The sequence below is a fragment of the Electrona antarctica genome, assembly GCF_951216825.1.
Source record: "Electrona antarctica genome assembly, chromosome: 9".
Classification (NCBI taxonomy): Eukaryota; Metazoa; Chordata; class Actinopteri; order Myctophiformes; family Myctophidae; genus Electrona; species Electrona antarctica.
In genome coordinates this window covers 19,606,092-19,619,479 of record NC_136790.1, presented here as the reverse complement: position 1 = coordinate 19,619,479, position 13,388 = coordinate 19,606,092, and the positions used below count along the sequence as shown (strand labels likewise).

Genomic DNA, 13,388 nt, shown 5'->3' with positions numbered 1-13,388 from the left:
CTGCCAAGGGGTCTCCTCCCAGTGGAACGTGCAGCGAGGACCTCCCTAGTATAGGTATACGATCGGGAGGCATCTGTACTAGTAGATGCCCGAACCACCTAAGCTGGCTTCTTTCCAAGTGATGGAGCAGCTGTTCTATATATAATAAGCCAGCCACCCGACTGAGAAAACTCATTTCGGCCGCTTGTATCCACGATCTTATTATTTCGGTCATGACTCACCCTTTATTACCATACCGTAGGTGCACAGGAACGAAGATTGCTCAGTATACTGTATCTTTTCAGGAACAGAAAAGCTATTACAACAGGTCAAGGTGTCTTATCACATTATCACCAAAAAATGTTGAATGGGAAGAGCATTGTGTAAAACAATTGTGGCTTTTTGGCAAACAACTGCAAAGGTTCCAAAAGGTTCTAATCAGATTTAATTTACTCGAATTCACATGCCATAACATAACAGAATCTTTGCCCTGGAGAAACGACAGCTCATGATCTTAAACAGTAATATCATGCAGTAATATATAATGCAAATGTTCCCTTGCGTCACCCTCTGTGCCCTGCAGGTGCTGTCGGTGGGGAACCTCTACAACCCAGATGTCAGATATTCCTTCAACGTCCCCATAGAGGACAAGCCCCAGCAGTTCATCTGGGACGTGTATGGACCATGGCAGGAGTGCAGCCGTCTCTGCCAAGGTGAGAGGGGCACAGAAACAGAAACACTACCTGAAATTCAAATAAGGGACGCCGAGAAAAAGATCATATCTCACTGTATATCATTGCTGTCGGGTAGAAACCTCCATCTTCCATATTTTAACTTTTTGTGTATTTTTTTTGGTAAATTACTCCCTACTTGATCATAATACAGCGTCACACAAAAGCATCAAAAGTAGTTTGACCATCTGCTACTTTTGCTACTTTTGAATTTGAAAAAAGTAACACTTTTGGACATAACGAGGAGACGATATGTACAGTTGTTTTGTATGTTATATGACAAACTGTATTATAGTTTATGCATAAGCTGTTTTAACTTCTAAGATTGGTTCCCCCACAAAAAACAAGGAATTAAGTTTGTTCCTTATCAGTTCAATACGTTTCCAAATAAGGGACAATAATAGTATTTCAAGGGACGGTTGAGAACCCTATAGCATGGAGGTGGCGAATGAGGAATGACCAATGAGGGGCGAAGAAGATGAGAAGGGAGAGAGTTTTCACAGAGGAGACGTGGGAACAAAATCGGCAGATTGACTTGACAGGTCTACGTCAGGTCAGACCACCATCGGTTTTGGAACCGTCCACACAACTGTGTATACAGCTGTGCCATCCGCGTGTGCCCCTTTTCAGTGTCACTGGGGGCGTTCTTCTCGTCACTGTGTGTGCGTGTGCGTGCGTGTGTTTGTGTGCGTGCGTGCGTGCGTGCGTGCGTGCGTGCGTGTGTGGGTGTGTTACAGGTACACTCGAAAACCTCTCATGTGTTAAAGACACCAAAGACGATTTTTCATTCAGCACCAGGAGTCCAGGACGCTTAAAAGGGACCCAAAGGTTTTCTCATAGGTTCGCGGCAGATCGGGTTAAACAACTAAGCTGTTAAAGGGCCTCAACACCTCCGCACTGGCCTGATTTATGGCGGCTCTCTTGCCAAGCGCCGAAGCCCTGCTATGCTCTCCTGGCGCTGGGGCTGTAAAACTGGAGAACGTGCGGTACAGAGACAAGAATCTGTTTCTTGGAACTTACTGTACATGAGCTGGAAATCTCTCTCGCCTTAACTGCAGGGCAGGAGGGGTCTTCAACAGGGGCTCCGGGACCAGTGGGGGTGTTCCTCAGAGTTATTACAGGGGGGGCTTCCAAATCCCAAATCTTTGTGTGATAGGATCTATTTTTTAACATTAACCATCCCTATAATGAGAGGAACTTTGGACAAAAATACCAGATCTACAAGCTCTACATCAACTCAAACGGAGTTGGCTGAAGCAGATCGTCGGTGCCTCTCGTGGCTCAAGTCCGCTTTTGACGGCGTGCCTCCGTCGTTTTTAACTTTTCTTTTTTGCAGACTACAGGAATGCGTGCGGAAGTCCCGATATGCATTTTGGGGAGTTGCCTTGCCTCACCCCGTTTTTCTTGTGTCCTTCACAGGAGAGCGCAAGCGTAAGATCCTGTGCAGCAGGGAGTGGGACCGGGTGGTGGTGTCAGATCAGAGGTGTCACGACGCGGCCAAGCCGCCTTCCATCAACGAACCGTGCAACACGGAATGTGAACTCAGGTGGGTTGGACATCTACTGCAGTGGTTCCCCAAACATTTTTAGCCTGTGACCCAAAAGAGCAATTTGATGTCTCCCAGTGATCTACTATCAGTATCTATCATTCAGTCTCTCTGCATTGAGGATCTGTCTGTGTGTCCTGCCACACTATCCTCCTTCCAGGTCTTTCTTTCTGATCGTTCCATATTATTTCCATCGCGGCTTGGATTATTTTAATAGGCTATAAACATGGCATTTTATGCCATTCTGAGCATAAATAAGACTAATAGCCCCGTGTACGTGTACCGCGGATTATCATGTACGCTGTTTCTACAATGAGAGGCCTATGGATGCTAGCCGTGGAAGCTAACCGAGGCAAAAAAAAAGGTAAAAATGTCTTCTAAATCCTAAACGTTTTCTGAAAAACCCATGTTTCTATGGCAGTGGTTCTCGAACTATTTCATGTCAGGGACCCCCAGAATTATATGTAATCGGCCGCCGACCCCCATCTGAAAATATGTTGTTCCAGGGACACCCCACCAGAAGCGTTTCTCGTGGATGGCCCACATTGGCCCAGGTGATGTTAAATTCGTTAATACCTTTCCACGAGAGATCTCTAGGATAGCACGGATTGGGTTAAGGAACCAAATGGACCCTTTCAGGCCTGGAACTCAGAGGTTTCAGTTATAGGAGTCCATCCATGGCCTAATGAGGTGTTTCCCATTGTTCAGGGTCCTTTTTTAAATGTCCTGAATCTGTTCAATATTTTGTCTTTTGGGTCTCGAGCCAAAAGAAAAAAAGTTTGTTTGAGAACTACCGCTTTTTAGCCTTATCCTGACCTCTCACCTGACCTTTGCCCCCCCCCCCCCCCCCCCCCCCACAGGTGGCATGTGGCCCGAAAGAGTGAATGCTCGGCCCAGTGTGGCGCGGGTTACCGCACGCTGGAGATCTACTGTGCCAAGATCAGCCGCACGGAGGGCAAGACCCAGAAGGTGGACGACCGCTACTGTGCCAACCTGCACAAACCCGACGACAAGGAGGCGTGCCATGGAGACTGCAACCGGCCCGAGGGATGGGAGTACTCCTCCTGGACAGAGGTGAGCTGGACCAAAGATTTTTTATATATTAAGATAGTCGATCCTGGTTGGAGCTACTAGAGGCGAAATGGTACACAAACCTTACAAATGGTCTCCTAAGTAGCCGTGGTTTGCTTCTCTCCCGACAGATTCTTTATTATTACAGCCTGCTGCTGCAAAACGTTTTGGCATTGTGACAGTCAATCAAACTTGTCTTTATATAGAAAGGCATTTATTTTGTGAAAGTGTTGTGAATGACCTGATTGTAAATGTGAACGTTAGCACAGTGCGCACTGATATACTGTAGGAGACAAAGTTGATTGTCTCCTGATTTGTCTCGCTAAAGAAAGCCATTTTAGTACGAACTACGAACATCTTGGAAATATTGTGTGGCTTGTGATGATTGGGTCCAATATTTAGGCTAAAGAATGGTTCAGAAGCTGTGTTAACGTTCATTCTCCCATTAGAATGAATAGACTCCAACCTGCTTCCCGTCTCCTAAAAAGGTGTGTGCCCACGTCACACAGATACCGGAAGTAAACAGGCGTCTTGCTATTTTCGTCTTGGGCTGGACTTAAAGCTTGTATATCGTCGCTGTAGGGGCCATATTTTGTCTCAGTAGCGCACTTTGCTGCCTCCCGCATAATCTGGGTAGCTCAGTCGGTAGACCACAATGTCATGGGTACGATCCTGGGTACGATCCTGGGCACCGCCAACTCAGCGTAAGAGTAGCATGACTTGAAAAGTGAGGAAAGTCGTGCGGTAAGTACTGGGAGCTGATGGTAGGTGTGGCACTCCACCTCAGCAATCCATCTCCCAGGGGTCTAGCGCATTGTAACGGGGACAGACTCCCGCACGTGACCGGCTGATACTGACATCATCGACACAGCCCTAAAAGCAGGGCATTCATTTATATTAAAATATAAAAACGTTGAAATGGATACACAATGTTTTTGCCTGACAGTGACAATATCATGTAACGTAATGTGTGTCTCAACATATACATATTTGCGTTGCAGTGCTCAAAGAGTTGCGGCGGGGGTACCCGCCGTCGAGGGGCAGTGTGCGGGGCCGGCGAGGGAGACGAGAGCAAATGCAGCCAAAGGGACAAGCTGACCGTCCAACCCTGCAACGAGTTCCTCTGTCCACAATGGAAGACCGGGGAATGGTCTGAGGTCAGTTCAGTTCACAATCAGAATCATCTTTTTTTTTTTTTTTAAGATATTTTTTTGCGGCTTACGCCTTTTATTGGTTTTTGAAGGGACAGACAGTAGGCTGACAGGAAACGGGAGAGAGATGGGGGAAGACATGCAGTAAAGGCCGTGTCGGGCTCGGGAGTCGAACCCGCGGCACACTGCGACTGGATTACCAGTCGGGTGCCCAGACGGTGACGCCACCGCCTGGGCCCAGAATCATCTTTTAATGTCACATGATCACAGTTTGAGTGAAGCAGTGGGGTCCACAATTTTGTTGTAATGGGGCCGAGACGAGAGGGGCACAACCCTCACAGCACAACAGGAAGGGCCCTGGATGGAGTCTACACAAGAATGCTATGAATGGCACTAGGTGTCACATGGACCGGACCACATCAGAAATATGGTCTTCTCTATGGGGACCTACCACGGGTCGCAGACCAAGTCAGAGAGAGAAGGATGAGGCTGGCAGGGCACCGCGTCAGGCACCCGTAACTAGAGCCAAGCAAACTGACACTATAGGAGCCAACCCAGGGCAAAGCCAGGAAAGGCAAGAAGCGCACTACCTACGTAGATGCACTGTGGCGCGAAAGCTTAGCTAACAACATATGGAGAGCTCAAGACCCTGATGTTAGATAGGAGAGTGTAGAGTGTGGATGACGTTATTTCCGGGTGTAATCTTCAGAGGTTCTGGGTTGCCTCACATGTTGCGGAAGAGCGCCCTCTATCGTAAACACCGAAAACGCCAATATATGTCAAAATACATCAATGGTGGTCTGTGCGTTGGATTGACATGCGTCAAAATACGTTAATGGCAGTCAATCAGTTAAGGTGCTGTTCAAAATCAATAGGCCATTTCATGCCACAAGGAAAGGTAAAAATAATCTCCATATTCAAACTTTTTGTGTTTCCCCTGAAATGAACACCCTGTACTTGTACCCTGTATCATATACTACAGCGTCACACAAAAACATAAAAAGTAGCAGATTCGCAAAGAGATGTCAATCTGCAACTTTAGCTTTTTTTAAATTTGAAGTAACAGTTTTGGACATACTGTATGAGGTTTCCACCCGAGACGATATGGAAGTGTGAATGTTATGTATTATCAGGGAAGGTAGTCCAGCATAGGAAGACTAAGACTAGCCCGACATAAGGGCTGTGGCTCAGGAGGTAGAGCAGGTCGTCCAATGATCCATGGGTCGGCGGTTCGAATCCCGGCTCCTCCTGTCTACATGTCGAAGTGTCCTTGGGCAAGACACTGAACCCCAAATTGCTCCCGATGTGCTGGTTGGTACCTTGCATGGCTTCCGCTGCAATCGGTGTATGAATGTGTGTGTGAATGGGTGAATGTAATGCACAATCTATGTAAAGCGCCTTGGATAAAAGCGCTATATAAATGCACCATTTACCATTTACCATTTATATTCCAGCAGTTGTTTTCTCTGTCCCTCTGGGAGGCTAGATGACGGATCAATGAAGCTTGACAGCAGAGTCTATACAATTGTGTATATTATAGTCATCCTTTAGTATAAGAACTAATTTGTACAAAAAAGCTATAAAGTATTACTGATGCTTTCATGTGTGGCGCTGTAGAATGAATATAGGGTGTTAATTTAGGGGGGGGGGGGGGGGGACACAAAACGTTAAAAATAATGGAGATAGGAGGTTTCTTGTGATGGAGACCTGCTGCTGGTGTTTACGTAGCTGCATACACTCATTGTAAAGAGCAGCCTTTTCCACAATGTAAACAGGTTTCAGGCGGTGCAGTGATTCTGGGTCAGATGTGAGTGTTGATTATATATACTGTATGCCTTGGTTAGTTTGTGCCCTCCAGTGCAACATCTTACTGGGGGAAACCAGTGTTTTACAGGACTTAACTGCTGCACGGTTTACACGACCTGGACACAAGCAGCTTGCTAGGCTTTGGGCTGCATTCCAGAAATACTTCTCGTCTCCCATGCAGTGCTCCTAAACACAAACACCCCACACTGTACTGTATACGCTCGCACAAAACCCAAGTGTCAATTGAAACTCCAGAGAGTGTAGAGAGTTGGTCCATTTGTACAGTCCCGGATTTTGCAGTGTGCACATGCACTGTACTCACATAATATAAACAAACACTATTGCGCTGCTTCCCCCCCCCCCCCCCCCTTTTTTCATTGGCAGAACAATTCCCACCGGCAAAATTTCTAATATTATTATATCCCTATATAAATGGGCCCCAAGTCGACCCAGTGTTTGGGAACCAGTGCTGCACTTACTTGCTACAGTTTTCAAGCTCCCATGCATGTTAAAAGCGTGTGTGCCTCTTGCCTTCTCCGCGCAGTGTCTGGTGACGTGTGGGAAGGGCTACAAACACCGGCAGACGTGGTGTCAGTTCGGAGAGGACCGCCTGGACGACCGCTTCTGCGACACGTCCAAGCCTGAGTCGGTGCAGACGTGCCTGCAGCAGGAGTGTGCCTCGTGGCAGGTCGGACCCTGGGGACAGGTGAGTCATCGTCACTACAGTTGTTCCCATGCCAACACCAGTATCGGTAAAGTAGTAGTAATAATAATAATAATAATATATTTTTAGTGATGCACCGAATATTCGGCCGCAGAAAATATTCGGCAGAAAATGGCTAAAAGTTAATTTTCGGCCTATTCGGTTTCGGCCCGAATAGGCAGAAAATATATCACCGAATAGTGTATGAAATTAATGCATTCAAACGAGCTGAATAAATGTTTTATGGACCCATAATAGTGATTATTATTTAAGTTAAGTTTTGCCATAAATCAGGTAGCTTTAAGGTACGGCCATGACAGCAATGGTAGAAAAAAAGATATATAATATTAATCATATTCGGATATTCGGTTTTCGGCCAACTGTTTCCTATATTCGGTATTCAGTTTCGGCCAAGAATTTCCCTTTCGGTGCATCCCTATATTTTATTTATAACACACTTTACATTTTTGAAAAGCACAAAGTGCTACAGCTACATGCTTCAGTTGATGTTGCACTACATTTTTAATTATTCCTAGTTCTCAAATGTTTTAATTTCAAGGACCCCCATAAGTGTACAATTGTACACTCTCTGAGTTACAGACCTGTAAAGGGTCCATTTGGAACAGTCATAGTCTACAAAATTGACTTTCACTGGGCCTCGGACGCCCCCTTTTCATAATCATTGTGTATGTTAAATTGAATTGTCTAAATCTCATAATTATACATTAGAAATTATGTAGTTATGTTATATAACATATTATTAGAATAGGGGGAAGAAGAGAGACCAAGAGAGAGAGAGAGGAAAGACAGAGAGGGAGATATATTAAGCAAAGGCAATAATAGCAGCAACAACAGTAATAAAAACTGTAACAGCTTATGTAGTCCTTGATATTAACATTTTGAGAACCTCTGTTATACTGTATACAGTCCCTATGTTTGGGCTGTGTACCACGTTAGCCTCGCGTAGCCAGGCTTCATCTGCCTTTTCCATGCATATTGCCCCAGGCAGATTAAGTCTGGCCCCTCTCAATTGTGGGAGGACTTCAAGGCCGAGGTGGTGACGACTCGAGCCAAACAGATTCGTCTGGAACCAGGCTATAACCAACCAGGGCTCAGTATGCTAATATGGGGCGGGACATTGCAGGGAAAAAAATCCAATACTGAGAGGGACGAGACTAATATCCACGCAGTGATATTAGTATCGCCACGCAAGGCTAGTACCACGTAGGCATTGCGTCATTTGTATCATGACATGCCCGATACAAGTCATCTTATGTAATGCCCAGGGTTTGGCTAATCAGGACATACTGATACTGTACTGTATTGTACTGTACTTTTGTGCTTGATATCAATCTAACATTCGAGAAGGAGGTTGCATTCCTGATTGTATGACTCTTCTACTTATCTGTGATTGATGATAGCTATTGGGACGGTGGGTCAGGTTGGATAGGACAGAGTTGATACGTTTAGAAACCGCCTCTGTCGGGTGGAAACCTTGTGTATGTCCAAAACTGTTACGCTTCAGGATTCAAATCCAAAAATGGAAAAAGTGGCAGATCTAGAAATGAGTCGCTTCGCGCCACATTTCAAGCTTGTGGATCTGCTACGTTTGATGCTGAAAAAACACAAAAAAAGGTTAGAATATGGACTTCAGAGGTTTCTGCCCGACAGCAACAAAATGTTCAGTTACTTCTTCCACCAAACTCTCCCCACATTGTAGACCAATGCTAGGAGGACACACAGATTAAGCTGAGCTCGACATTTGGCATTGTCCTCCATATTCAACTTGCCTGTTTAGACAGATAGCCGGTCCTGCCAAACAAAACAAGCATGCTGCAACCTGTGTAGTCCAACATACGGTAGCATGTGTGTCGTCGGCGTCGCAGGTCTGGTTAAAGCCGTGTAGGCTAAAATGTAAACGTCTAAAATGTAAACGTTTCCAAAAATATGAAAATAATAATAATAATCATAACGAGTCATAACTGTCAGGTGAAACAAGCGCTGTCTCTGTTGTGCATCTCCCCCCACCCCCTTTTTCACTTGCTCCGCACAGCATGACTAGGTCGCTACTGGAAGCACTATAGTAGCCTCAGGTTGTTGCTTGTGGGCAGCCAATCAGGACTAGGTCGTCACTAGAAGCACCAGTGGTTCAGAGTCAGACTCCCATTGGCTAATTTGGCTTAGGCAGCGTTTCAGAGTATGGGGTCAGACTCCCATTGGCTTAGGCGGCGTTTCAGAGTATGGGGTCAGACTCCCATTGGCTTAGGTGCAGCCAATCATGACTAGGTCGCTGATGAAAACGGGTCTGTTGTATGTCAGGTTTCACCTGACAAAAACTGTGTTCCAATGGATCCAATGTAGTTATTATTTAGTTACAATCTCTTGTTAAAGTGGCACTATGTGGTTTTGTTTATCATGAAGAAAATGTAATTTTGTCCAATCTAGTATTGTGTCTCCCTGCTCTTCCATTGAGACATTGTCTCACCTAGACACAGGATCTGACCCGATGGTCAAGATTCAGTTTATCCAAGATTCAGTCAGGCCGACTGCATAACCTCAGCACTTGCTCAGGAAACCGGATTCAAATCCGGGGTAGAAGAGGAAACTTATACGGTTCTGCTTTAATACTGCTTTAATTTGCTACCTTTGCGTGACACACTTGCACGACCTAGCGCGAACTTACGAAGAAAACATGAAAAAATCTATATGGAGATACAAGGTTTCTGCCCAACAACCATAATGCGTACAGCATATATACTACCAGTAAGACACCTGAGGGCGAGAAGCGACCTCGCCCGAGGTCGTGTGCACTGGCCATATATGGAGCGTGTCTTGAGTGTACAGGGTCAGATCAACATATGGAATGTCAGAACAGGTCAGCTCCGTTTATGGAGATCTGGGGGTTGGCAGCGGGGGCAGTGTCTTGGGTGTACAGAGTTTGATGAGGGCCCAGGTAGGGTCGGGACCTAATTTTCGGGCCTGTTGAGAACTCTAGTTTTGGCCGACTGCCGGGCGCTGCTGCACTAATAACTTAATATAACGGGGCAGGCCAGTCTAGAGTTTAAATGGACAGGTATCAGGGATCTCCATATATGGGCTTAATTGCGACAGCAGGTCGCATTTACTATGATCCCTGATTTACTATCATCTATAAGTATATCTATAGATATACTGATGGAAAAAAACCGCACGATTCCATAGTCAACTGCGACCTTCCGTCGCAATAATGATCGGCCATCAGCGGCGATATAAAGGCAACAGTTGTATGCGTGCACATTTGAGAATGCAATCGCACATATTTGTGAGTGCGTGCGTGCCAGACACACCCTACCTCGACACAAAAATGTGAGACCCCCCCTCCCCGAACATACCATCAGAGGGGCCGGGCTCACGTTAATGTATATTTGAAGTGGTTTAATGAAGCGTGGGCAAATGGAGGCTGAAGCTGCCACCGCGCGAGGTTTGACCTTGTTTCATTGGAGCCAGCGAGGCAGAAGACTGGTGGTGGGGATGGGGTGGTGTGTGTGTGTGTGTGTGTGTGTGTGTGTGTGTGTGTGTGTGTGTGTGTGTGTGTGTGTGGGGGGGGGGGGGGTTCGTATGACTTGAGGGCCGTTCACACTGAGCACTATAACTATGAAAATGTAGTTCATAACATTTGCTCCAAGTCAAGTGGATGGTAGAGTTCACACCGACTGTAAAACAATTACAATGGTATGTTGCCCTTTACTCATTAGGGCTGGGCGATCTGACTTCAAATCAGTATCACGGTAGTTTCCAAACCTTTTACCTCGATCATTTTGTCGCTGTCGGGCAGAAACCTCTATTTTAACCTTTAGATGGTTCTTTTTTCCCTGTAAATTAACACCATTTTCCTTTTTTTTTTATCCCACCATCACAACACTCTCTCTGTCTCTCTCTCTCTCTCTCTCTCTCTCTCTGTCTCTGTCTCTCTCTCTCTCTCTCTCTCTCTGTCTCTCTCTCTCTGTCTCTCTCTCTCTCTCTCTCTCTCCCTCTCTCTGAACCCAGTGCACTACATCGTGCGGTCCAGGGTACCAGATGCGTGCAGTGAAGTGTGTAGTGGGCTCTTATGGCACGGTCATGGACGACACAGATTGCAACGCAGCCACGCGGCCCACCGACACGCAGGTAAGAAGACCCCCGTCCCCATCACACACACACACACACACACACACACACACACACACACACACACACACACACACACACACACACACACACACACACACACACACACACAGTATTACTATACTTGTGAGCATTTTAGGGCGACGTTTTTATGAAAACTAATCTTATTTTTTTTTTTATATTTGTAACTAAAAATATCTGATCTACAAGCTCACAAGATCAGTACCATTTATTCTTGTGAGGACCAGGAAACTGGTCTATTTATGAAATTCTACTATACTTGCGGGGATAATTGGTCCTCACAAGTATGGTAACAGACATACGCACGCGCGCGCGCACACACACACACACACACACACACACACACACACACACACACACACACGTGCGTACTTTCAACAAACACACCAGTTTCACAGCCACCTGGTCTCAATAAGGCCTTGTTGTCTGATCTAGTCTTAGTCTGGAGGGAGAGCCAGGGCGAGGGGGTAGGGGGTGCTCCGGGTTCCTCTATCCCCACATGGAGGCACATAGCTGGGATTGTCTCTCTCCCTCTGACAGCCTGCCTCCCTCTCTCCTGGTCTGGGGTGCACTTGAGGTTTTAGGGATCTAGTGCTATATAGCGCCCAAATAGTAGCCTGCACCATTTTCGGGTTTCTGATCCGCTTGGAGCGGAAATAACTCTACACCATCGGGTGGCCGGAACCAAGAGAGTGGCGACACTAGCGTTGACTCCCATTGTAACAATGGAATGCTGAAGTGCTTCTTCTCTTCTGTCGTATGACCTTCAGCTCCGTTGCAGCAAGCCAGTCCAGTGTGTCATTGTCTTGGTCAATTAACCCACGATCACCATTCGGTGGCCGGTATATGGGGCAGCTGGTCAGCACGTGTTCCACACGTGTGGAACACGTGCTGACCCCCACATGGATCCCCACATTCGCAGTGGGTCTGTGAGACCCCATTTCTGAATGGCTGCACCAAAACGTCCGACACCTGTCCTCAGGCGGTTGAGGGTTGCGGAACCAATGACCGCAACCAACGGCGCAAGGCGTGCACCTCCCAAACGATTCCCCTAGTGTAAAAGGTGATTGGTGTGGTCTGATCGTTGCATTTCTTTTGGTATAATAATCGTTTGGCATGTCCATCTTTTATTCTAACTCGTGGTCAGACTCAGACTAGCAAATTGATTCGCATTATGTGGGAAACAAAAACAATGCGACGCCATCGGGAACACACCACCGGAACACGATTATTATATTTGTCCTTATTTTCTAAAGCGGATCACATGGCTCAGACAGTTTTAGAAAGAATACCAGGCTTTCCTCTGCGGTGACGTGAGGTTTTACCCAAATAGAACATCTTGTAACAGTTAGGACCATCAGGCCGTGATGGAGGCTTTTTTTCCCTCCAGAGGTGGGAATGCTAGGTATGATCTTCACCTAAACTTAAAGGGATACTTCACCCCGCTTGCAACCAGATCTTATTTTAATGATGTGTGGGAGACAACAAACACTTTCCTGAGGTTTTATGTGGGTAATATGTGTTTTTAGATATTTTAGTATTTCAAAGTGTCCATGATGTCATGGACACTGGCCTCCATTTCCTGGACTACAATTCCCATAATGTTTTGGTGCACTGCTCCTCCTTGTGGATAGGGGGAGGGCTGTCTTACTGAGACAACATGTAGTCCAGGAAGTAATTAAGTGAGCCCAGTGTCCATGACATCATGGACACATGGAAATACTAAAATATCTAAAAACACATTTTACCCACATAAAACCCCCAGGAAAGTGTTTCCAGTCTCCCAAAAATCATTAAAATAAGATATGGTTGCAAAAGGGGTAAAGTTTCCCTTTAAGGTGAACCTTTCACGAACACCTTTTTGAGATCTTTTTTTTCCTTTCATCACCAGGCATTTACCCTCTCCTGACTCTTGACTCCAGGGCTTAAATTAATAACAATCGTTCACAGATTCATGATGATCCAGCGTTGGTGTTGTGAGCTTGTAGATCGGCTATTTTTCTAATATCCATCTGTGGGAACTGACTGAGTCAAACAAAATCTAATACCTCAACCCCTACAATTCCAAGCGCTTCTCATGGTGGGGGGTGGGGGGGGGGGGGTGGGGGGGGGCAGTTCAAATGTCATTACCACTGTGGTAGATGATAGTTGCCTAAATTTCACGCTGCATTCTTCTTACCCATCCCTCAGTCAAGGGGGCTTGAATCAGATGGGGGGGGGGGGTGGTCCGTGGC

The 13,388-nt window shown here is 46.2% G+C and overlaps 1 protein-coding gene across 1 annotated transcript in view; it reads left to right on the top strand.

Annotated features, from left to right (window-relative positions):
* Window positions 1-13,388, top strand: part of adamts9 (ADAM metallopeptidase with thrombospondin type 1 motif, 9) — a gene marked incomplete at its 5' end in the record, with an annotated part of 53,240 nt that overhangs the window by 30,874 nt on the left and 8,978 nt on the right. The window contains 6 exons of the mRNA XM_079511161.1: window positions 563-692; window positions 2,130-2,256; window positions 3,117-3,330; window positions 4,329-4,484; window positions 6,829-6,990; window positions 11,014-11,133. Coding sequence (XP_079367287.1) covers window positions 563-692; window positions 2,130-2,256; window positions 3,117-3,330; window positions 4,329-4,484; window positions 6,829-6,990; window positions 11,014-11,133 — 909 coding nt within the window. The remainder of the gene's footprint in view (window positions 1-562; window positions 693-2,129; window positions 2,257-3,116; window positions 3,331-4,328; window positions 4,485-6,828; window positions 6,991-11,013; window positions 11,134-13,388) is intronic.